Source organism: Lethenteron reissneri, chromosome 60 (assembly GCF_015708825.2).
Source record: "Lethenteron reissneri isolate LAM-NWPU_2019-01 chromosome 60, ASM1570882v1, whole genome shotgun sequence".
Classification (NCBI taxonomy): Eukaryota; Metazoa; Chordata; class Hyperoartia; order Petromyzontiformes; family Petromyzontidae; genus Lethenteron; species Lethenteron reissneri.
In genome coordinates this window covers 6,725,304-6,748,772 of record NC_083838.1, presented here as the reverse complement: position 1 = coordinate 6,748,772, position 23,469 = coordinate 6,725,304, and the positions used below count along the sequence as shown (strand labels likewise).

General features: G+C 52.3%; 1 protein-coding gene across 1 annotated transcript in view; it reads right to left on the bottom strand.

Annotated features, from left to right (window-relative positions):
• Positions 1-472: 472 nt before the first annotated feature.
• Positions 473-23,469, bottom strand: part of LOC133357965 (uncharacterized) — a 33,825-nt gene continuing 10,828 nt past the window's right edge. Inside the window, exons 2-6 of the mRNA XM_061576191.1 lie at positions 20,980-21,037; positions 9,970-10,463; positions 4,109-4,207; positions 3,149-3,325; positions 473-701 (exon numbers count right to left, since the gene is read on the bottom strand). Coding sequence (XP_061432175.1) covers positions 606-701; positions 3,149-3,325; positions 4,109-4,207; positions 9,970-10,463; positions 20,980-21,037 — 924 coding nt within the window. The 3' untranslated portion in view covers positions 473-605. The remainder of the gene's footprint in view (positions 702-3,148; positions 3,326-4,108; positions 4,208-9,969; positions 10,464-20,979; positions 21,038-23,469) is intronic.

Sequence of the window (23,469 nt, the reverse complement as noted above, 5' to 3'; positions counted from 1 at the left end):
ATACTAATAGGGTTTTTCCCCTTTTTTCTGGCAACAAAACTGACACCTTTTGCAAGCACTTTTGGCGTCCACACCAGATGACTGCCTTTTGGCGCCTTTTGGCGTCATCTGGTCGAACACCATATGGGACGAGGCTCCAAAGAAAGCTGTCTCTGGTGTGGACCAATCAGTTTCAAAGACAATGCATAAATGATCAGAGTATTGTTTTGTTTGCATTTGACTGCAAGTATTGTGGTTAATGTGAGCATGAGTCCTTGCAAAAGGTGTCAGTTTTGTTGCCAGAAAAAAGGGGAAAAACCCTATTAGTATATTTTTGTACTGGCAAAGGAGGTCCCATGATGAAGGTTTTTTTCATGTTCGCGAAAGCCTACGTGTTCAACTTAAAATGTAGATACAAATTTTTCGTAATTTTTTTTTTAATTCCACACAATCCCCACCCCTCCCCACCACGTCGCCCCCTCCCCAACCCTCGTGTTCATCCCTGTTGGCACCGGATCACCGCCGCCGTTGCCCGCGGCGCCTTCGCTCCCGTGGCCGGTGACCGTGAAGACGCGGCAGGAGTTGAACGTCACCCGCCGCGCCGATTGCTGTTTGGCCGCGTGCCGTCACATCTTCTTGCGGAAGCTGAAGGGGTTGTCCTTGATGGGCAACACTTGTACCGGCTCTGTCTGCGTCGCGACCGTAGCAGTCCTCTTGCCTCCCTGCGCACGCGAGGTCAACACAAGCCCACCCACCACACCCCGCACACAAAGACAAAGTAGTCTTAGTTCTTTCGGTAAAGTCACGTAGGTAAAAAAATGAAATTATTTGTTATTATTTATTATTAAATTTCTATATAGTTCTTTATAAAATAGTTATTATTTATTTATTTGTTTTTCCCTATTTTTGTTTTACTTTTTTTCTTTTTATTAATTTTAATTTCATTTTTTTACCTACGTGACTTTACCGAAAGAACTAAGAGTATGAATCCTTGCAGTCACGAAAGCTTCAAATCTAGACATAAAGATAAAGATCCCCCGTATAGCCTCAACAGGCTGTTTAACAGGCTGTAGGAGGCTTTCACGACCAATACCAACACAGGTTTTTTTTGGGCGTTTGATCGCGTAAATATATGAATGTTGTGTTGTTAAACCCGCCACCGCCCAACACAGCCAAATAGTAAGGGTTGTCACGTAAACAGAACGTGCCAATTCGTCACTAGTACAGCACTAGTGTGTAGTGTATAGTGTAGTGTATAGTAGTGTATAGTGTAGTGTATAGTGTAGTTTATAGTAGTGTATAGTGTAGTATACTAGTACAGCACACGGAGAGCGTACGAGTGTTGTCGTCACATCTACGCCTCTGTATAAGGAACGAACCAGGTGGACTTCTCCACAAATCTGGCTGTTGCCTGATGAAGCTGGTTGTAATTGCTGGTGAAACGTCGTAACTCAGATTGTAAATGTTGTGGCTTGGCTCTCCAATACACCGGTGTGCTGTACTAATAATATACTACACTACACACTACACTATACACTACACTACTATACACTACACTATACACTACACTACTATACACTACACTACTATACAATTCACTACTACACACTACACTACACACTACTATACACTACACTATACACTACACTACTACACACTACACTACTACACACTACACTACTACACACTACACTACTATACACTACACTATACACTACACTACTATACACTACACTACTACACACTACACTATACACTACACTACTATACACTACAATATACACTACACTATACACTACACTACTATACACTCCACTACTATACACTACACTACTATACACTACACTATACACTACACTACTATACACTACACTACTATACACTACACTACTATACACTACACTATACACTACACTACTATACACTCCACTACTATACACTACACTATACATTTCACTATACACTACACTATACACTACACTATACACTACACTATACACTTCACTATACACTACACTATACACTACACTATACACTACACTATACACTTCACTATACACTATACTACACACTAGTGCTGTACTAGTGACGAATTGGCACGTTCTGTTTACGTGACAGCCCTTACTAGTTGGCCGTGTCGGGAGGTGGCGGGTTTAACGACACATTTATATATTTACGCGATCGAACCCAGCACCTACGAAGGCCGGCACGGCACACGAGGGGCTGGGTGGCCAGCACCACGGCCGGACGCCTTTGTCTCCCCAGTGGCGATGTTCACTCTCTCCCTGCCGCTCATCTTGAGCCTCCTCTGTCCGTCTCGGGGGGCTTCTGTCCAGGCCTCCCTGCCCTTCCCTCCCCGCTCACCCTGCCCCCCCCCCCCCCCCCCCCCCCGCCCTGCCCCACGTCTGCTGCCCTTTGGAAGATTTGCTGGTTTATTCAGGATGTTTCTGTTGCGCGTCGTCGCTTTAAGATGTTCTCAGTTCATATTTAGTTTGTTGCGGTTGCACCCGACTCAAGAGCCGCATGGCTCACAGGGCTTATACCTAATACATGAAACTTGAAAACTTGAAACAACCGACTCTACCCCCCCGTCCGGCGGTGCGCGTGGCCCGGACTTGACGTGGAATCGACACAAAAAGGAAAATAAGCAAACGGCTCTCACGGCAGGCTTTACCCGCGCCCTCCGATGGGCACGGCCGGCTACGTACGGTGCGAAAGAAGTTCCACGCACGCACGTACGCACGCGGGCACGCACACGGGCACACACACACACGCACGCACACACGGACACGCACGTGGACACGCACGCGGGCACGCACGCACGCGGACACGCACGCGGACACGCACGCACGCGGACACGCACGTGGACACGCACGCACGCACGCGGACACGCACGCACGCGGACACGCACGTGGACACGCACGCACGCGGACACGCACGCACGCGGACACGCACGTGGACACGCACGCGGACACGCACGCACGCACGCGGACACGCACGCACGCGGACACGCACGTGGACACGCACGCACGCACGCGGACACGCACGCACGCGGACACGCACGTGGACACGCACGCACGCACGTGGACACGCACGCGGGCACGCGGGCACACACACACACACGCACACGGACACGCACGTGGACACACGCACGTCCTGACGCGCTCACCATGGACCTGAAGAAGCCCCCGAAGGCCGCGGCTGACGCGGCCGAAGAGGAGCGAGTGTCGGAGAGGGACGCGGAGTCGGAGGGAAGCCCCTCGTCCACCGACTCGTGCAGACTCACCGACTGCAGCCGCAGCAGCCCGCCGCTGTGGCCCGCCCCGTCCGTCATGTCGCTGGAGCCCTGCGGGTGGAGGGGGGGGTAGAGGGGGGGTGTACGGGGGGGGGCGCGTGGGGGGGGGTGGAGGGGGGGCGCATGATGGGGGGGGTGCAAGGGGTGGGGAGGGGGGGCACGGGGGAAGGGGGAGGGGGGCCCAGGGGGGAGGTGGGGGACGCACGGGAGAGGGGGAGGGTGTAAAGGTACGTGGAGGGGCGCATGAAGGAGGGGAGGTCACACGAGGGCCAACACCGGTGACGATGGTCAGAACCGTTCCTATGCCTCCCCTAGGTCGACTCAGCCTCAAACGAGTAACCTGGTGCGATGTGTGAACATCGTCACTGGGGAAGACAAAGGCGGCCGGGCGTGCTGCTGGCCACCCAGCCCCTCGTGTGCCACAGTGCCGGCCTTCATAGGTGCTCGCTAACAGCATTTGCCCCTACAGTCTGTTAAGCCTACACGGGGGATCTTTGTGTGTGCAGGAGCGGTGGTGTAGCAGTCAGCGCTACGCTGCGCTACGAACCCGGCGACCCGAGTTCGATTCCTGCTCAAGGCCAACACCAGTGACGATGATCAGAACCGGTCCTATGGCTCCCCTAGGTCGACTCAGCCTCAAATGAGTACCTGGTGCGATGTTTAAACATCACCACTCGGGAGACAAAGGCGGCCGGGCGTGGTGCTGGCCACCCCCTCGTGTGCCGTGCCGGCCTTCATAGGTGCCGCTCGCTAACAGCACTTGCCCCAACAGTCCGTCGCAGGCTACACGGGGTATCTTTGTCTGTGTGTCCCCGCCAGCAGGTGGTCACGCACCTTCTTCAGGAAGCTGAAGAAGCCCTGCGGCTCCTTCCCGCTCACGTCCGCCGCCTCTCCCGCCGCCTCGTGGACGTCCGCTCCGACCTCTGCCGCCGGCTGCGGTGTGACACGCCGTGGTTGGTTACCCTTGCAGCGGTAGTAGCAGCGGTAGCAGCGGCAGTAGCAGCAGCAGTAGCAGCGGCAGTAGCAGCAGCGGTAGTAGCAGCGGCAGTAGCAGCGGTAGCAGCAGCGGTAGTAGCAGCGGCAGTAGCAGCAGTAGTAGTAGTAGCAGTAGTAGCAGCAGTAGCAGCGGCAGTAGCAGCAGCAGCGGTAGCAGCAGCGGTAGTAGCAGCGGCAGTAGCAGCGGTAGCAGCAGCGGTAGTAGCAGCGGCAGTAGCAGCGGTAGTAGTAGCAGCAGCAGTAGCAGCAGTAGTAGTAGCAGTAGTAGCAGCAGTAGTAGCAGCAGCGGCAGTAGCAGCGGTAGCAGCAGCGGTAGTAGCAGCGGCAGTAGCAGCGGTAGTAGTAGCAGCAGCAGTAGCAGCAGCGGCACTAGCGGTAATAGCAGCAGTAGCAGCGGTAGTAGTAGCAGTAGTAGCAGCAGTAGTAGTAGCAGCGGCAGTAGCAGCGGTAGCAGCAGCGGTAGTAGCAGCGGCAGTAGCAGCGGTAGTAGTAGCAGCAGCAGTAGCAGCAGTAGTAGTAGCAGTAGTAGCAGCAGTAGTAGCAGCAGCGGCAGTAGCAGCGGTAGCAGCAGCGGTAGTAGCAGCGGCAGTAACAGCGGTAGTAGTAGCAGCAGCAGTAGCAGCAGCGGCACTAGCGGTAATAGCAGCAGTAGCAGCGGTAGTAGTAGCTGTAGTAGCAGCAGTAGTAGTAGCAGCGGCAGTAGCAGCAGTAGTAGCAACAGCGGCAGTAGCAGCGGTAGTAGCAGCAGTAGTAGCAGTAGCAGCAGTAGTAGTAGCAGTAGTAGCAGCAGTACTAGCAGCGGTAGCAGCAGCGGTAGTAGTAGTAGCAGCGGTAGTAGCAGCAGTAGTAGTAGCAGCAGTAGTAGTAGCAGTAGTAGCAGCAGCGGCAGTAGCAGCGGTAGCAGCAGCGGTAGTAGCAGCGGCAGTAGCAGCGGTAGTAGTAGCAGCAGCAGTAGCAGCAGCGGCACTAGCGGTAATAGCAGCAGTAGCAGCGGTAGTAGTAGCAGTAGTAGCAGCAGTAGTAGCAGCAGCGGCAGTAGCAGCGGTAGCAGCAGCGGTAGTAGCAGCGGCAGTAACAGCGGTAGTAGTAGCAGCAGCAGTAGCAGCAGCGGCACTAGCGGTAATAGCAGCAGTAGCAGCGGTAGTAGTAGCTGTAGTAGCAGCAGTAGTAGTAGCAGCGGCAGTAGCAGCAGTAGTAGCAACAGCGGCAGTAGCAGCGGTAGTAGCAGCAGTAGTAGCAGTAGCAGCAGTAGTAGTAGCAGTAGTAGCAGCAGTAGTAGTAGCAGTAGTAGCAGCAGTACTAGCAGCGGTAGCAGCAGCGGTAGTAGTAGTAGCAGCGGTAGTAGCAGCAGTAGTAGTAGCAGCAGTAGTAGCAGTACTAGCAGCGGCAGTAGCAGCGGTAGTAGTAGCAGCAGCAGTAGCAGCAGTAGCAGTAGCAGCAGCAGTAGTAGCAGCAGCGGCAGTAGCAGCGGTAGCAGCAGCGGTAGTAGCAGCGGCAGTAACAGCGGTAGTAGTAGCAGCAGCAGTAGCAGCAGCGGCACTAGCGGTAATAGCAGCAGTAGCAGCGGTAGTAGTAGCTGTAGTAGCAGCAGTAGTAGTAGCAGCGGCAGTAGCAGCAGTAGTAGCAACAGCGGCAGTAGCAGCGGTAGTAGCAGCAGTAGTAGCAGTAGCAGCAGTAGTAGTAGCAGTAGTAGCAGCAGTAGTAGTAGCAGTAGTAGCAGCAGTAGCAGCAGTACTAGCAGCGGTAGCAGCAGCGGTAGTAGTAGTAGCAGCGGTAGTAGCAGCAGTAGTAGTAGCAGCAGTAGTAGCAGTAGCAGCGGTAGTAGTAGCAGCAGCGGCAGCAGTAGTAGTAGTAGCAGCAGTAGTAGCAGTAGCAGCAGTAGTAGTAGCAGCAGTAGTAGCAGTAGCAGCAGTAGTAGTAGCAGCAGTAGTAGTAGCAGCAGTAGCAGCGGTAGTAGCAGCAGTAGTAGTAGTAGCAGCAGTAGTAGCAGTAGCAGCAGTAGTAGTAGCAGCAGTAGTAGCAGTAGCAGCAGTAGTAGTAGCAGCAGTAGTAGTAGCAGCAGTAGCAGCGGTAGTAGCAGCAGTAGTAGTAGTAGCAGCAGTAGCAGCGGTAGTAGCAGCAGTAGTAGTAGCAGCAGCAGTAGTCGCAGTACTAGCAGTAGTAGTAGCAGTAGTAGTAGCAGCAGCAGTAGCAGCAGTACTAGCAGCGGTAGCAGCAGCGGCAGCGGCGGCGGCAGCAGTAAGGTTCAGTTTCAGTTCAATCTGAAGAGCCCTGTGAGCTAAGATGCTGTGAATTCGCGTGTCACACACCGTGTCCGTGACGGACGTAACGCATCAGAGAAAATAAGCATAACCCGTAAAAACAAAGTTTTTCACTCTAAATCCTTTATATGCGTGGCGGCTAGAGTCCTCTCGTCCTCTAGCTTGAGATGGCTGCCACCTATGGGTCAGATGATTGTCTGCCAGTATTAAGCAATTGGTAATTAAATATTTAATTTGTTTTCCCTAAACAGTGTAAAATTTTGGAAAAAAATTTTCACGAACATCAATTGTCTCGCACAACGAGTCTGTGTGCAAAATGTCAGCTCGATTGGATCACGGGAAGTGGGTTAAAAAACGACCGAAAGATTTGCACGGTCGTAAGCAAGCAAGCACGCAAGCAAGCAAGCGAACTTAATATAAAGGATTTAAAAATACAAAAAGTTGAACACGTGGTGGTAGTAGTAGTAGGAGGCGTTCATGACCAATGTAACACACAACAGAGGTTGTTTTGGGTTAGATCGCGTAAATATGAAAGTGTCGTTAAACCCGCCACAACCCGACACGGACACTTAGTAAGGTTTGTTGCGTAAACAGAACGTGCCGATTCGTCACTAGTTCAGCACAAACCGGTGTGCTGGAGAGTAAACCCACTACGACGTTTTGCAATTCGAGTATTATGGGGAAAACATGGGAAGAAATCATATCAATGAAAAATATTTTAAAATTCAAAAAAATAACTGAAATTTTTATTTAAAGCTTTCGTGACTGCAGGGATTCATATTCTTGGTTCTTTCGGTAAAGTCACATAAAAGGGAAATAAAATAATATAAAACAATAAAAAATTCTCACGACGTTTCGACTGCAACACAAGCAATCGTTATCAGGTGTGAAATCCATGGCAAGAAAATTTGAAACAAGTATAACCCGTAAAAACAAAGTTTTTCACTCTAAATCCTTTATATGCGTGGCGGCTAGAGTCCTCTCGTCCTCTGGCTTGAGATGGCTGCCACCTATGGGTCAGATGATTGTCTGCCAGTATTAAGCAATTGGTAATTAAATATTTAATTTGTTTTCCCTAAACAGTGTAAAAATTTTGAATTTTTTTCACGAACATTAATTGTCTCGCACAACGAGTCTGTGTGCAAAATGTCAGCTCGATTAGATCACGGGAAGTGGGTTAGAAAACGACCGAAAGATTTGCACGGTCGTAAGCAAGCAAGCAAGCACGCAAGCACGCAAGCAAGCGAACTTAATATAAAGGATTTTAAAAGTTTCAAATTTTCTTTACCGAAAGAACCAAGAATATAAAAAAATAACTAATAAATCACGACGTTTCGATAGGCACACAAGCCACCGTCTTCAGGTGAAACAACACAGCAGGCGGACTGCCGAGGAGGAAATGTAGCGAGAGAGTTACTGCAACCAACTTTTGTGGTGGGTACAACCCAAGGGTAGGTGGGCGGGGCTAGGGATGGAATTTGCAAGTGAATGTAAGATCGCAGAGAGGGTAGGGTAGGCGACCTCGGCTATTTGTAAATCCTTTATATTAAGTTCGCTTGCTTGCGCGCTTACGACCGTGCAAATCTTTCGGTCGTTTTTTAACCCACTTCCCGTGATCCAATCGAGCTGACATTTTGCACACAGACTCGTTGTGTGTGACAATGTATTTTCGTGAAAAAAAATGTTCCAAAATTTTACACCTTTTAGGAATTTTTTTTTATATTTAATTACCAATTGCTTAATGGTGGCAGACAATCATCTGACCCATAGGTGGCAGCCATCTCAAGCCAGAGGACGAGAGGACTCTAGCCGCCCGTTTCAAAGACCAATGTGGGCTGGGTTGTGGCCCATTGAACACGCATAAAAAGGATTTATAGTGAAAAACTTTGTTTTTACGGGTACATTTTTTACACGCTTTTATTTAACTCACTCTGTCTGTTGTCGTTGTTGTCGTTTTTGTATCCTCAAATCTTGTAACTCAATTTTTACCCACTTCCCAATGTGGTATCAACTGCAAACTTGGTATACTTATGTCATACTGATGACAATACTATATTCTATCATAAAAAATTAAAAAAACATATTTTAAACATTATTTTGTACATGTTATGTTTCGGCTTGGGTCTATTTGTCCACGGTAAACTGACGTTGGCTGTAATTGACCACGGTCCCTTACGTTATGGCAAGCTTTGGGGCCATTACTAGTATGGTACATTTAATTAAAGCGTCTTTAAAAAAAAATTATATTACTTATTGTCTATCTACGAGACTTTACTGAAAGAACCAAAAAGTATGAATTCCTGCAGTCACGAAAGCTTCAAATCAAGATCTTTAAAAAAGTTTTAGCCAACGAAGGAACCCAAAAAAGTGCAAGATTCGGCATAACAAGTGCCGGTGGTGAACCACGCCGTTTCCCAAGAAATACTAAATTTAAAATCTCCACTAAAAATAAAAAGTACAGATGCGCCATCCATCAACGACGACATGGCGGCGAGCAAAACGCAGCATCGTTCAAAATAAAATAAAAGGTGAGATCCACGTGGCTTGGAGGTCAGGGGGCTTTGCCGGTGGGCGCTGAGAGCCTGGGATTGAACCCCGGGTTTCAGCCGCTGCCCATGATGAGACACCGGCTTCTCTCATCTAATGAGTCGATGGTCTCGGCCCGGTCACCAGTGGCTCACGCAGAGACCCACAGGTTCGCACACAGACCCACGGACTCACATAGAGACCCACAGACTCGCATACAGACCCACAGCACCACACAGAGACCCACAGACTCACGTAGAGACCCACAGGTTCGCACACAGACCCACGGACTCACATCGAGACCCACGGACTCACATAGAGATCCATAGGCTCGCATACAGACCCACAGCACCACACAGAGACCCACGGACTCACGTAGAGACCCACAGGTTTGCACACAGACCCACGGACTCACATCGAGACCCACGGACTGACGCAGAGACGCACAGGTTAACACACAGACTCACATCGAGACCAACAGACTCACATAGAGATCCATAGACTCACAGAGGCCTACAGACTTACATAGGGACCCGTAGACTCACAGAGAGTGCCATAGAGACCCATAGACTCACAGAGGCCTACAGACTTACATAGGGACCCGTAGACTCACAGAGAGTGCCATAGAGACCCATAGACTCACAGAAGACTACAGACTTAGGGACCGATATATACTCGTTCAGGCTGCGTTGTGATGAAACTGGCTTCTCTCACATCGCGAGCTGGTCATCTCAGCCCGCTCAACAAATTGGTTGTGCTTTCGGCTAAATGCCAGCTCTGAGAATTACATACATCGGTTTGACCATCGGGTGATGAACTCACGAGTGAGCGAGGAAGTAAGCGAGTGAGCGAGGAAGTGAGCGAGTGAGAGCGAAAGAGAGCGAGCGGGGCGGCCGACGACTGTGGGGTCACCTGCGACGCGCGTGGCTTCTCCGCGGATCTTCCCCGAGAGGCGGGCAGCGTCGTTTTGGCGACGGGGCCGTTCATCGCCGGCTCGGCTTTCCCCGCCGCGTTCTGCGCCGACTCCTCGTCGGCCGCCGGTGCCGCCGAGTCCTTCCCGCCGAACATCTGCTTCAACGAGAAGGACCCTCCGCTCTCCTTCTGCTGTTGCTGCTGCCCCGCCGTGCCGCCCGCCGTCGCAGCTGCCGTCGCGTCGCGTCTCCCCGCCGGCTCGCGGGAGCCGTCCTCCCCCCTGTCGTTCTTCCCGTCGGCGGCGCCCGTCGCCTCTTTCCCCGAGAACATTTTGAAAAAGGAACCTTCCTGTTGCTTCGTCTCCTGCTGCAGCTGCTGCTGCTTCTCCCCCTCGACGGCAACGCCGCCGGGCTTGGTGGACCCGGCATCGTCGTCGCCCTTTGCCTTGCCGAAGTCCCACATCGCCCGCTTAGGCTTCTCGGCCTGCGAATTCGCTGCGGAGGGGCGCACGGCAAAAGCGAGAACGCGGCAAGCAAAAAAAACGAACTTGGACTCGGTGAAAGAAATGGGAAGCAGAATAGCCGAGCGCGGCCGGTCTCCGCGTCGCCCATCGTACAAGCGCAAGGGGCGGTCGTCACGGGGGAAGAAGTTCACAATCAGAAGTTTATATCGCATCCGTTGCAGTGCTGGACTAAGCTAGTGCAGAGCCTGTAGCACATGTTATAACTCGCATAGTGAAGTAATTGTGTTTTTTATTTTGCTATACAGCCAGTAAATGTGACAATCTCGTCGGACGGTGGTGGGATTATCATCACCATCACGTGGACATTTATAGCAGTCAAATACTCGAAACGCGTGATGTTGATTCTAAATGTGGAGGGGAAAACCGAAGGACCCTGGAGAAAATCCAGGCGACCACGGGGAGAGAGAGAGACACACAAACTCCAAATATGCATAGAGGCTTTTTTGGGTTAGATCGCGTAAATATATAAATGTGTCGTTAAACCCGCCACGAGCCGACACAGCCAATTAGTAAGGTTTGTCGCGTAAACGAAACGTGCCAATTCGTGACTCGTTCAGCACTCACTGGTTGTGTGTTCGCAGAGTAAACCCACAACAACATTTACAATTCGAGGGCTGTGACATTTCACCGGTAATTACAACAACACCAACCAGCCTCATCAGGTGACAGCCACAGAATTGTGGATACATCCTCCAAATATACAGCAGCAGGCGTCAGGGTCGGGATTGAACCCACGACCTCCTGTAGACCAGCTGAGGTAGTTAACATCTCCTAGCCACAGTGATGATGATGAGATACACTCAAACTCCAAATATACAGCAGCAGGCGTCAGGGTCTGGATAGAGCCCACGACCTCATGTACACCAGCTGAGGTAGTTAACATCCTAGCCACAGTGATGATGATGATGAGAGAGAGACATTCAAACTCCAAATATACAGCAGCAGGCGTCAGGGTCGGGATCGAACCCACGACCTCCTGTAGACCAGGCGAGGTAGTTAACATCTCCTAGCCACCGTGATGATGATGAGAGAGACACGTAAACTCCAAATATACAGCAGGCATCAGGGTCGGGATCGAACCCACGACCTCCTGTAGACCAGGCGAGGTAGTTAACATCTCCTAGCCACCGTGATGATGATGATGATGAGAGAGAGACGCAAACTCCAAATACACAGCAGGTGTCAGGGTCAGGATCGAACCCACAACCTCCTGCACACCAGGCGAGGTAGTTAACAACTCTTAGCCACCGTGATGATGATGATGAGAGAGACACGCAAACTCCAAATATACAGCAGGTGTCAGGGTCGGGATCGAACCCGTTTGTATGTACATTACTGTACGCACAATGCTGAACCTCTTTCACTGTATTATGATAACATCGTACACCCGACAAAATCACCGATCAGAAGAGATTTGCTCACATATTGAAGAAAGTTGGGCGTGGCTTTGGCCGAAGGGGGCGTGTCTTTGCCCATATATGGTCACCGTGCATCGTTAATCGAGAGATTAATTGTGATAAATTACGTGACACCCCTTCATTTAATTGACTAATACCTTTGTGAGTCTATGGATCTCAATATGAGTCTATGGGTCTCTATATGAGTCTATGGATCTCTATATGAGTCTATGGGTCTCTATATGAGTCTATGGGAAGTAGTGGTGGTGGTAGTAGTGGTGTTGGTGGTGGTGTTGGTGGTGGTGGTCGTGGTGGTGTTGTTAGTGGTGGTGTTGGTGGTGTTGGTGGTGGTGTTGGTGGTGGTGGCTTTCGCACTGTGAACGTGGACTGGTTATACCGGTGTCACACGATGCCCCCACACACACACACACAGGAGACCAGGATGTGGTCTCCTGTGTGTGCGTGGACACACAAACACACAAAGACAAAGCCCCACCACCGTGAAGACTTTCAACAGGCTGATGGAGCAAATGCTGTTCGCGAGCACCACCTATAAAGGTCGGCACGGGGAGTGGGGGGAGTGGGGGGAGTGGGGGGGCTATCACCATCACCACGTCCGGCCGCCTTTGTCTCACCAGCGGTGATCTTTAAACAGCGCACAAGCGTCAGCTGACTTGGATCGGAGAGCGACAATGCTCTCGCCCAGAGGGGGTGGGGGAGGTGGGGGGGCAGGTGGGGGGTGGGGGGGGCAGGTGGGGGGTGGCAGGTGGAGGGGTGGCAGGTGGGGGGTGGCAGGTGGGGGGGTGGCAGGTGGGCGGGTGGCAGGTGGGGGGGTGGCAGGTGGGGGGGTGGCAAGTGGGGGGGGTGGGGGTGGGGGTGGCAGGTGGAGGGGTGGCAGGTGGGGGGGTGGCAGGTGGGGGGGTGGCAAGTGGGGGGGTGGCAGGTGGGAGGGGTGGCAGGTGGGGGGGTGGCAGGTGGGGGGGGTGGCAAGTGGGGGGGTGGGGGTGGGGGGTGGCAGGTGGGGGGGTGGCAAGTGGGGGGTGGCAGGTGGGGGGGTGGCAGGTGGGGGGGGTGGCAGGGGGGGGGTGGCAGGTGGGGAGGGTGGCAGGTGGGGGGGGTGGCAGGTGGGGGGGGGCAGGTGGGGGGGTGGCAGGTGGGGGGGTGGCAGGTGGGGGGGTGGCAGGTGGGGGGGTGGCAGGTGGGGGGGTGGCAGGTGGGGGGGTGGCAGGTGGGGGGGGGGCAGGTGGGGGGGGGCAGGTGGGATGGTGGGGGGCAGGTCACGTATGTGACTTTACCGAAAGAACCAAAGAGTATGGATTCCTGCAGACACTGAAAGTTTCAAATCAAGATTGCAGTATACTATTTGAGCCCACCAGTGTGTTGAAGAGTGAATCCACAACATTTACAATGTTGTGGATATGACGTTTCGCTGGTAATTACATCCAGCATCAACGGGCGATTTGCCAGATCTAACCCAAACACCTTTATTGTGAATTATATTTGTCGCGAAAGCCTACGTGTTCAACTGAGCAGCTGTTATACTGGTAGGAAGCTCCTGGTTCCACCAGCCCACAGGGGATTATTGTGTCCGTCCGTCCGTCGTGCATCCAAAAATGGGAGGGGTGGGGCTGGGTGGAGAGGGGAGGGTGGGGAGGGGCTGGGTGGGGAGGGAGGGGCTGGGTGGGGAGGGAAGGGTGGGCTGGGTGGGGAGGGGCTGGGTGGGGAGGGTGGGGTGGGGCTGGGTGGGTAGGGGAGGGTGGGGAGGGTGGGGAGGGGCTGGGTGGGGAGGGAAGGGTGGGGAGGGGCTGGGTGGGTAGGGGAGGGTGGGGAGGGGCTGGGTGGGGAGGGTGGGGAGGGGCTGGGTGGGGCTGGGAGGGGAGAGGCTGGGTGGGGAGGGGCTGGTCACCCCGTGGTGCCCTTATAAAACTCAACGTTTAACCTACTCACGCCGGCTTGTGCCCGCCCTCACAGTCGGACATATTTGCGGAATACACCACGCCGCCGTTGACCCTGCAGGCCATTGACCGAGCAACCCGACGTTCCTACCAGCTCCATCCGCAGGAATGTGTTTGTCTGTGCACAGGTAATCCCCATTGCCTTACTAGGCAATGCATTTAAACAATTAATTTTTCGGCGATTCGCTTCCAAGCAGCACAAAGCCTGTTGCTATCCCAACGGTTCAAACTATTTTCATTTCTCTCAATTTCGATGGGATGTTGGCTATCAATAACAAGGCAACTCCTATGACTAATTGGGAATGGGACGCAAGCGTAGGATTGATCACCCTGTCGCTGGCCGCCTTTGGGGAGGGTGTATAGTATGAAAGGCCGAAACACCCTAGGACCCAAAGGGTCACTACTGACGATGCGCTCCCCAAATTTCACCAGGCTCACTGTTCATGAACTCTTGGAAGTGCTTGCACAAAGGATAGTAACATCTCATCCTGTGTTCTTTGGAATCGTAACAATTCAAGATTTTAATTAAAAACACAATGCAGCGGTCCAGCTCGCGTCGATCCTGCGCCTCTCCGCGCCCTTTGATTTCATTTTGTGGCGTATCGGGATCGAAAAACAGAATGGGGGCGGCATTCCGGCCGAATTAGGGGGCCGTCCATAAATGACGTCACGCGATTTTGGACGATGTTTGACCCCCCCCCCCCCCTCAAATATGACGTCACAAAGCTCTGCCCCCCCCCCCAAAACCATATTTTGAAAATAAAACATGCTTCAAATCGCTGTAAACTATTGTGATTGTAGTGCGTATTTAATGTGGCGCTGCACTCTGATGTTGTAGGAGAAAACATTTCTTAAAAAGTCTATTTCATTAAGTAGAACGTGTTGTCTATATTTATTTAAAGTTGCGCATTTTGAAGTGACGTCACAATTCTCACCCCCCCCCCCTCCCTCGTCACACATCGTCACAAATGTCTGACCCCCCACCCCTAGCTGCGTGACGTCATTTATGGACGGCCCCTTAGTCACGCACAGTCCTTGGCGGATGGTTAGCGACAAACCCACCACGTGTGGAGGGGAGGAGGGGCAGGGTGGGTGGGGGGGGGCTAGCCCCCCTCAAATCGTATAATAAATAAATAACTTCTACGTGGGGAGCGGTGGCGCAGCGGTTAGCGCGCTGCGCCGACGGACCCAACGACCCGCGTGTTCAATTCCCGCCAATTATACATCTGAACCCAGCTCCTGGGCCTCCCCTAGGTCGACTCGGCCTCAAATGAGTACCTGGTGCGGTGTAAAACGTCGCCACTGGGGAGACAAAGGCGGCCGGGGCAACCCCACATAGTTGTGCAGTACCGACCTTCATAGGTGCTCGCGAACAGCACTTGCCCCAATAGCCTGTCAGAGACTATACGGGGGATCTTTGTCTTTAGTATTCGCTAACAGCACTTGCCCCAATTGCCTGTCTGAGACTATACGGGGTATCTTTGTCTTTGATGCTCGCTAACAGCACTTGCCCCAAAAGTCTGATAGAGGCTATACGGGGGATCTTTGTCTTTAGTATTCGCTAACAGCACTTGCCCCAACAGTCTGATAGAGGCTATACGGGGGATCTTTGTCTTTCGATTTAAAGCTTTCGTGACTGCAGGGATTCATCTTCTTGGTTCTTTCGGTAAAGTCACGTAGAAGGGAAATAATAAAATAATAAAAATAAAACATAATAAAAATAAAACATAATAAACGTCGTGAGAATTGTTTTATTATGTTTTATTTTTATTATTTTATTACTTCCCTTCTACGTGACTTTACCGAAAGAACCAAGAAGATCTTTGTCTTTGTTACTCGCTAACAGCACTTGCCCCAACAGTCTGCTAGAGGCTATACGGGGGATCTTTGTCTTTGTTACTCGCTAACAGCACTTGCCCCAACAGTCTGTTAGAGACTATACGGGGGTCTTTGTCTTTAGTATTCGCTAACAGCACGTGCCCCAATAGCCTATTAGAGGCTATACGGGGGATCTTTATCTTTGGTACTCGCTCACAGCACTTGCCTCAACAATCTGTCAGAGGCTATACGGGGGATCTTTGTCTTTGTGGGTCACATCGGTGCGCAAGTTGACACATTTCAGGTGGCAATTTCGGTTTGTAACAAATTACAAACTCAGGTATTTACATTTATTTATATATATAAATATAATGTTATTGATTTAAAGCTTTCGTGACTGCAGGGATTCATATTCATGGTTCTTTCGGTAACGTCACGCAGAAGGGAAATAATAAAATGATAAAAATAAAACAATAAAATTCTCACTGAGTGAGAAAATTATCACTGAGTGAGAATTGTATTTTTAATTTTTATTATTTTATTATTTCCCTTCTACGTGACCTTGCCTAATAAACCAAGAATAGAATTTTGATCAATATATATTTATATTTTTTATATAAATATATATAAGATAAATGAATCTGAAAACAACCCAAAAATTTCGATGTAAAGCTTTCGTGACTGCACGGATTCATCTTCTTGGTTCTTTCGGTAAAGTCACGTAGAAGGGAAGTAATAAAATAATAAAAATATAAAACATAATAAAATAATTCTCACGACGTTTCGGCCACAACGCAAGCAGCCGTCCTCAGGTGAAGAACAGGTCTGTCGAGGACGGCTGCTTGCGTTGTGGCCGAAACGTCGTGAGAATTATTTTATTATGTTTTATTTTTTTTATTTTATTATTTCCCTTCTACGTGACTTTACCGAACGAACCAAGAAGATGAATCCAATAAATCTCACATCCACCACCAGCACATCCAACACAACCGCCAATACTCACGCTGTGTGTGTGCCGCCTTCAAAGGCAAACACATCTCCAGCTATGCTACTTGTTTTATTTTACCAGCCTAAGGCCATACCGAACTATTCAAAAGCGACCTCGCAAATGACAGGTCAACGAAAGCGGCTATGGGGCCGTCCATAAATGACGTCACGCGATTTTGGACGATTTTTGACCCCCCCCCCCCCACCCTCGTCACACGGCGTCACAAAAAGTCAGACCCCCCCTCAAATATGACGTCACAAAGCTCTGCCCCCCCCCCCACAAAAAACCATATTTCAATATTTTGAAAATAAAACATGCTTCAAATCGCTTTAAACTATTGTCGTTGTAGTGCGTATTTAATGTGGCGCTGCACTCTGATGTTGTAGGAGACAACATTTAGTAAAAAGTCTATTTAATTAAGTAGAACGTGTTGTCTATGTTAATTTAAAGTTGCGCATTTTGATGTGACGTCACAATTCTCAACCCCCCCCCCCTCGTCACACATGTCTGACCCCCCCCTAGGTGCGTGACGTCATTTATGGACGGCCCCTTATCACCGTATGGGCAGTAACAGCAGACACGCTCTCTAAACGCGTGCTTATTAATGTGTATGGGAAACCCGGTGGAGCCCAATTGAAAATCCACGCGACCACGGGGAGAAAGAGACACGCAAACTCCAAATATACAGCAGCAGCAGGCGTCAGGGTCGGGATGGAACCCACGACCTCCTGTACACCTGGCGAGGTAGTTAACATCTCCTAGCCACCGTGATGATGATGAGAGAGAGACACGCAAACTCCAAATATACAGCAGGCGTCAGGGTCGGGATCGAACCCACGACCTCCTGTACACCAGGCGAGGTAGTTAACATCTCCTAGCCACCGTGATGATGATGAGAGAGAGACACGCAAACTCCAAATATACAGCAGGCGTCAGGGTCGGGATCGAACCCACGACCTCCTGTACACCTGGCGAGGTAGTTAACATCTCCTAGCCACCGTGATGATGATGAGAGAGAGACACGCAAACTCCAAATATACAGCAGGCGTCAGGGTCGGGATCGAACCCACGACCTCCTGTACACCTGGCGAGGTAGTTAACATCTCCTAGCCACCGTGATGATGATGAGAGAGAGACACGCAAACTCCAAATATACAGCAGGCGTCAGGGTCGGGATCGAACCCACGACGTCCTGTAGACCAGGCGAGGTAGTTAACATCTCCTAGCCACCGTGATGATGATGAGAGAGACACGCAAACTCCAAATATACAGCAGGCGTCAGGGTCGGAATCGAACCCACGACCTCCTGTACACTAGGCGAGGTAGTTAACATCTCCTAGCCACCGTGATGATGATGAGAGAGACACGCAAACTCCAAATATACAGCAGCAGGCGTCAGGGTCGGGATCGAACCCACGACCTCCTGTACACCTGGCGAGGTAGTTAACATCTCCTAGCCACCGTGATGATGATGAGAGAGAGACACGCAAACTCCAAATATACAGCAGGCGTCAGGGTCGGGATCGAACCCACGACGTCCTGTAGACCAGGCGAGGTAGTTAACATCTCCTAGCCACCGTGATGATGATGAGAGAGGCACGCAAACTCCAAATATACAGCAGGCGTCAGGGTCGGAATCGAACCCACGACCTCCTGTACACTAGGCGAGGTAGTTAACATCTCCTAGCCACCGTGATGATGATGAGAGAGACACGCAAACTCCAAATATACAGCAGCAGGCGTCAGGGTCGGGATCGAACCCACGACCTCCTGTACACCAGGCGAGGTAGTTAACATCTCCTAGCCACCGTGATGATGATGAGAGAGACACGCAAACTCCAAATATATAGCAGGCGTCAGGGTCGGGATCGAACCCACGACCTCCTGTACACCAGGCGAGGTAGTTAACATCTCCTAGCCACCGTGATGATGATGAGAGAGAGACACGCAAACTCCAAATATACAGCAGGCGTCAGGGTCGGGATCGAACCCACGACCTCCTGTACACCAGGCGAGGTAGTTAACATCTCCTAGCCACCGTGATGATGATGAGAGAGACACGCAAACTCCAAATATATAGCAGGCGTCAGGGTCGGGATCGAACCCACGACCTCCTGTACACCAGGCGAGGTAGTTAACATCTCCTAGCCACCGTGATGATGATGAGAGAGACACGCAAACTCCAAATATACAGCAGCAGGCGTCAGGGTCGGGATCGAACCCACGACCTCCTGTAGACCAGGCGAGGGAGTGAACATCTGGCCACCATGGCGCCAACACACAAAGGCGACGTTTCAGGCAATGCCCCTTCTTCATGGAACTTAAACAACTCTTCAGAAGACACACACGTACATCTCTATGCCAAGAAGAAGGGTAATTGCCCGAAACGTCGCCTATGAAATATTTGTGTTTACCCTTGGAAGGCCACACAGTGTTACATTATTTGACAAGGGACGTGTTGGGTGCCATAAGCTCCGAGTTGCTTCTTAATGTCGCAACGTGTTGCATGTCTCCCCGTGCAGAGAGGTTGGGGGAGATGCCGAGTAAATTCCGTCGTGCGCGTGTGCGCCCACGTGTTCTCGTGTGCGCCCACGTGTTCTCGTGTGCGCCCACGTGTTCTCGTGTGCGCCCACGTGTTCTCGTGTGCGCCCACGTGTTCTCGTGTGCGCCCACGTGTTCTCGTGTGCGCCCACGTGTTCGCGTGTGTGCCCACGTGAATTGCATCGTTCCCACAATGCACAAGGAGCGTCACCCCCATACTCTTAGGTTTTTTCGGTAAAGTCACGTAGGCAAAAAATACAATTAAAAGTTAATAAAAGTAATAATTGAAATAAAATAAAAATAATAAATCACGATGTTTCGGAGGCAACACAGCCCTTCCCCGCATCCACCCAGCCCCTCCCCCCACCCACCCACCCACCCACCCCCTCCCCGCACCCACCCAGCCCGTCTCCGCATCCACCCAGCCCCTCCCCGCACCCACCCAGCCCCTCCCCGCACCCACCCAGCCCCTCCCCGCACCCACCCACCCAGCCCCGCACCCACCCACCCAGCCCCTCCCCCACCCACCCAGCCCCTCCCCGCACCCACCCACCCAGCCCCTCCCCCACCCACCCAGCCCCTCCCCGCACCCACCCACCCCCTCCCCCCACCCACCCAGCCCCTCCCCCACCCACCCAGCCCCTCCCCCACCCACCCAGCCCCTCCCCCACCCACCCACCCAGCCCCTCCCCGCACCCACCCACCCAGCCCCTCCCCCACCCACCCAGCCCCTCCCCGCACCCACCCACCCACCCCCTCCCCCCACCCACCCAGCCCCTCCCCCACCCACCCACCCAGCCCCGCACCCACCCACCCACCCCCTCCCCCCACCCCACCCACCCACCCCCTCCCCCCACCCCACCCACCCAGCCCCTCCCCGCACCCACCCAGCCCCTCCCCGCACCCACCCACCCAGCCCCTCCCACCCCACCCACCCAGCCCCTCCCCGCACCCACCCACCCAGCCCCTCCCACCCCACCCACCCAGCCCCTCCCCGCACCCACCCACCCAGCCCCTCCCCGCACCCACCCAGCCCCTCCCCCACCCACCCAGCCCCCCCACCCCACCCACCCAGCCCCTCCTACCCCACTGCGAACCCTTTCTGAGTTTGCACAACGCCGTGCAAATCCGGGGGCGTTTGACGAAACATTCAAGGGACCTCGTTTGATTTTTTTAGAGCCCGGTCTGTCCAGTTTGGCAACCCCAGACAATATTTGAATGCGGTGGATTGGCAGTGTGGATGGCCGGCTCGGTGTGGGTGATGCTTCACAATGTACAGGGGTGGTGTAATATATAATTGGTGGTATATGTCACACTATCATAAACTACGCTGCACACTACGCTGTATACTACATTATACACTACTATACACTAGTAGTCACCGGCAGAGGTGTGGACTCGAGTCATGTGACTTGGACTCGAGTCAGACTCGAGTCATGAATTTGATGACTTCAGACTCGACTTGGACTTGCATAACAATGACTTTGTCCCACCTCAGAGGTGTGGACTCGAGTCATGTGACTTGGACTCGAGTCAGACTCGAGTCATGAATTTGATGACTTCAGACTCGACTTGGACTTGCATAACAATGACTTTGTCCCACCTCTGGTCACCGGTGCCTGGAAGCGCGTGTGTGTGGGGAGCAACTCGCGGTGAACGTCGCTCAACAAGTGATTTGCTGAGGGGTGTTGTTGGTGCCACGGTGGGCACGAGTGAACACACGGCAGCGAATGAACACAGTACTAGTGAGTGAACACAGCAGCAGCAGTGAGTGAGTTCAGGGCTCACCTGTAGTGCCGGCATGAGCTGGAGACTTTGAATTGGAGTCGGCTTTGTGCGCCACGTCCTGAAACGAGCAACAGAGACGCACGGGCAATCAGGGATTGTCGTGATCATCATCGTCATCATCATCACCCCAACCATGGTCATCGTCAACAGTCACGCTCGATCCACTGCTGGATTAAGGCCTCCCCTCCCCGCCCCATCGATGGGGGGAGGAATCATCGATGGGGGAGGAATTCCCAGCATCGATGGAGAAACGCCCCCCCCCTCCCCCATCGATGTGTGTCCTGTGTGTGTACTGTGTGTGTACTGTGTGTGTGTACTGTGTGTGTCCTGTGTGTGTATGTACTGTGTGTGTGTACTGTGTGTGTGTGTACTGTGTGTGTACTGTGTGTGTACTGTGTGTGTGTACTGTGTGTGCTGTGTGTGTGTACTGTGTGTACTGTGTGTGTGTACCGTGTGTGTGTACTGTGTGTGTGTACTGTGTGTACTGTGTGTGTGTATTGTGTGTGTGTGTGTGTGTACTGTGTGTGTACCGTCTGTGTGTACTGTGTGTGTACTGTGTGTGTGTGTATTGTGTGTGTGTGTACTGTGTGTGTGTACCGTGTGTGTGTGTACTGTGTGTGTACTGTCTGTGTGTACTGTGTGTGTACTGTGTGTGTGTGTATTGTGTGTGTGTGTACTGTGTGTGTGCGTACTGTGTGTGTGTACTGTATGTGTGTGTACTGTGTGTGTGTACTGTGTGTGTACTGTGTGTGTACTGTGTGTGTGTACTGTGTGTGTGTACTGTGTGTAGTGTACCGTGTGTGTGTACTGTGTGTGTGTGTACTGTGTGTGTACTGTGTGTGTGTGTACTGTGTGTGTACTGTGTGTGTGTACTGTGTGTGTGTACTGTGTGTGTACTGTGTGTAGTGTACCGTGTGTGTGTACTGTGTGTAGTGTACCGTGTGTGTGTACTGTGTGTGTGTGTACTGTATGTGAGTGTACAGTGTGCATGTGCTTGTGGCCACGTGGAATGTTCGAACGCTTACTGCGGAGGAGAGGCTGCCACTCCTCTGTCGGGAGCTGGAACGGTACCGCCTGGATCTCTGTGGTATTCAGAAGGTCCGGTGGACCGGCTCTGGCTCCTGCCACCATGAGGGGTGGACAATCCTCTATTCGGGGCAGGAGACTGAACAAAAGAATGAGGGGGGCGTGGGAGCGTGGCGGTGATGTGTGGGAAGCTGTAAGCCCTATGCTACTTTGGGCTCGCCTTCCCATCAACCAGAGGCGAGGAGTGGTGGTCGTGGTTACTTATGTCCCCACTGAAGACAAACATCCATGGAGGGATGCAGGCAAGGCCGATGAGTCGGATGCCTTCTATGACCTCCTGTCACAGGTGCTAGCTAAAGTGGCCCGTTGGGATAGAGTCATCTTGTTGAGTGACTTTAATGCCCGAGTTGGTCATGATGCTGGCACCTGGTCTGGAGTGATTGGAAGGCATGGGCCAGATCAGCTCAATGACAACGGCAGGAGGCTGCTAGATTTTTGTGCAACCCATGGGCTTGTAATTACCAACACGCTGTTCCGGCATCGGCGCATCCACACAACATAATGGATGCATGCCGGGCCCAATCAAGAACATCTGCTGGACTACATAGTGATGGAACAGCAGATGCGGGCCCATGTCCTTGACACCAGGACCTACCGTGGAGCTGATCTGCCCACTGACCATCGACTTGTCATCTGTAAGATGCGCCTGCCATTCTTCCACTCCAGTGGTGGGTGTACACCCAGGACCCCTTTCAAACCCTTAGTGACATGGTCTCAACTAGCTGATGAAAGTTGCAAGCGAGAGTTTCATCATCGCTTGCGGCTGGGGTTGGCATCGTCCCCCACTCCTCCTGATGTCGAGGGGAAATGGGCGAGGTTTAGGACTGTGGCTCATGCAGCTGCAATGGCTACTTTGGGTACGCGGTCCAGACCTCCCCAGAGACCCTGGCTAACAGAGGTGTTCAAGCTGGCTGAGAAAAAGCGACAGGCCCACTCTCATTGGCTACAGCATCCCACGTCGGAGATTGAGGAGGCTTACCGCAGCCTTCGCTCGGAGGTTCGGAGAGCCGTGAGGTGCTGCAAGGATGGGTGGTGGTCGCGGGTTGCTGAGGAGATGGAGTCTGCCTCAATGGCACGCCATCACAAATCGCTCTTTAATTCGATAAAAAAGTAACCTGCAGCGCCACACCTATTACCATCATTAGGGGAAAGAACGGTGATCCAATCTCCGACCCCCCGGAACAGGTTTGCAGATTTGCTGAGCATTTCTGTGAGGTCCTGGGGGAGGGGAAATCCCTCAGCCTGGAATACCTCATGGTACAAAGTGGGGATAACCCTGCTGAGGCTGCGGTGCCTCAGATATTGGAAGAAGTCACCCCCTGTGAGAGGCTGGCTGAGGTGCCATCTGTGGAGGAAGTACTGAAGGCGATCCGGAGTCTGAGACCAGGAAAGGCACCGGGCAGA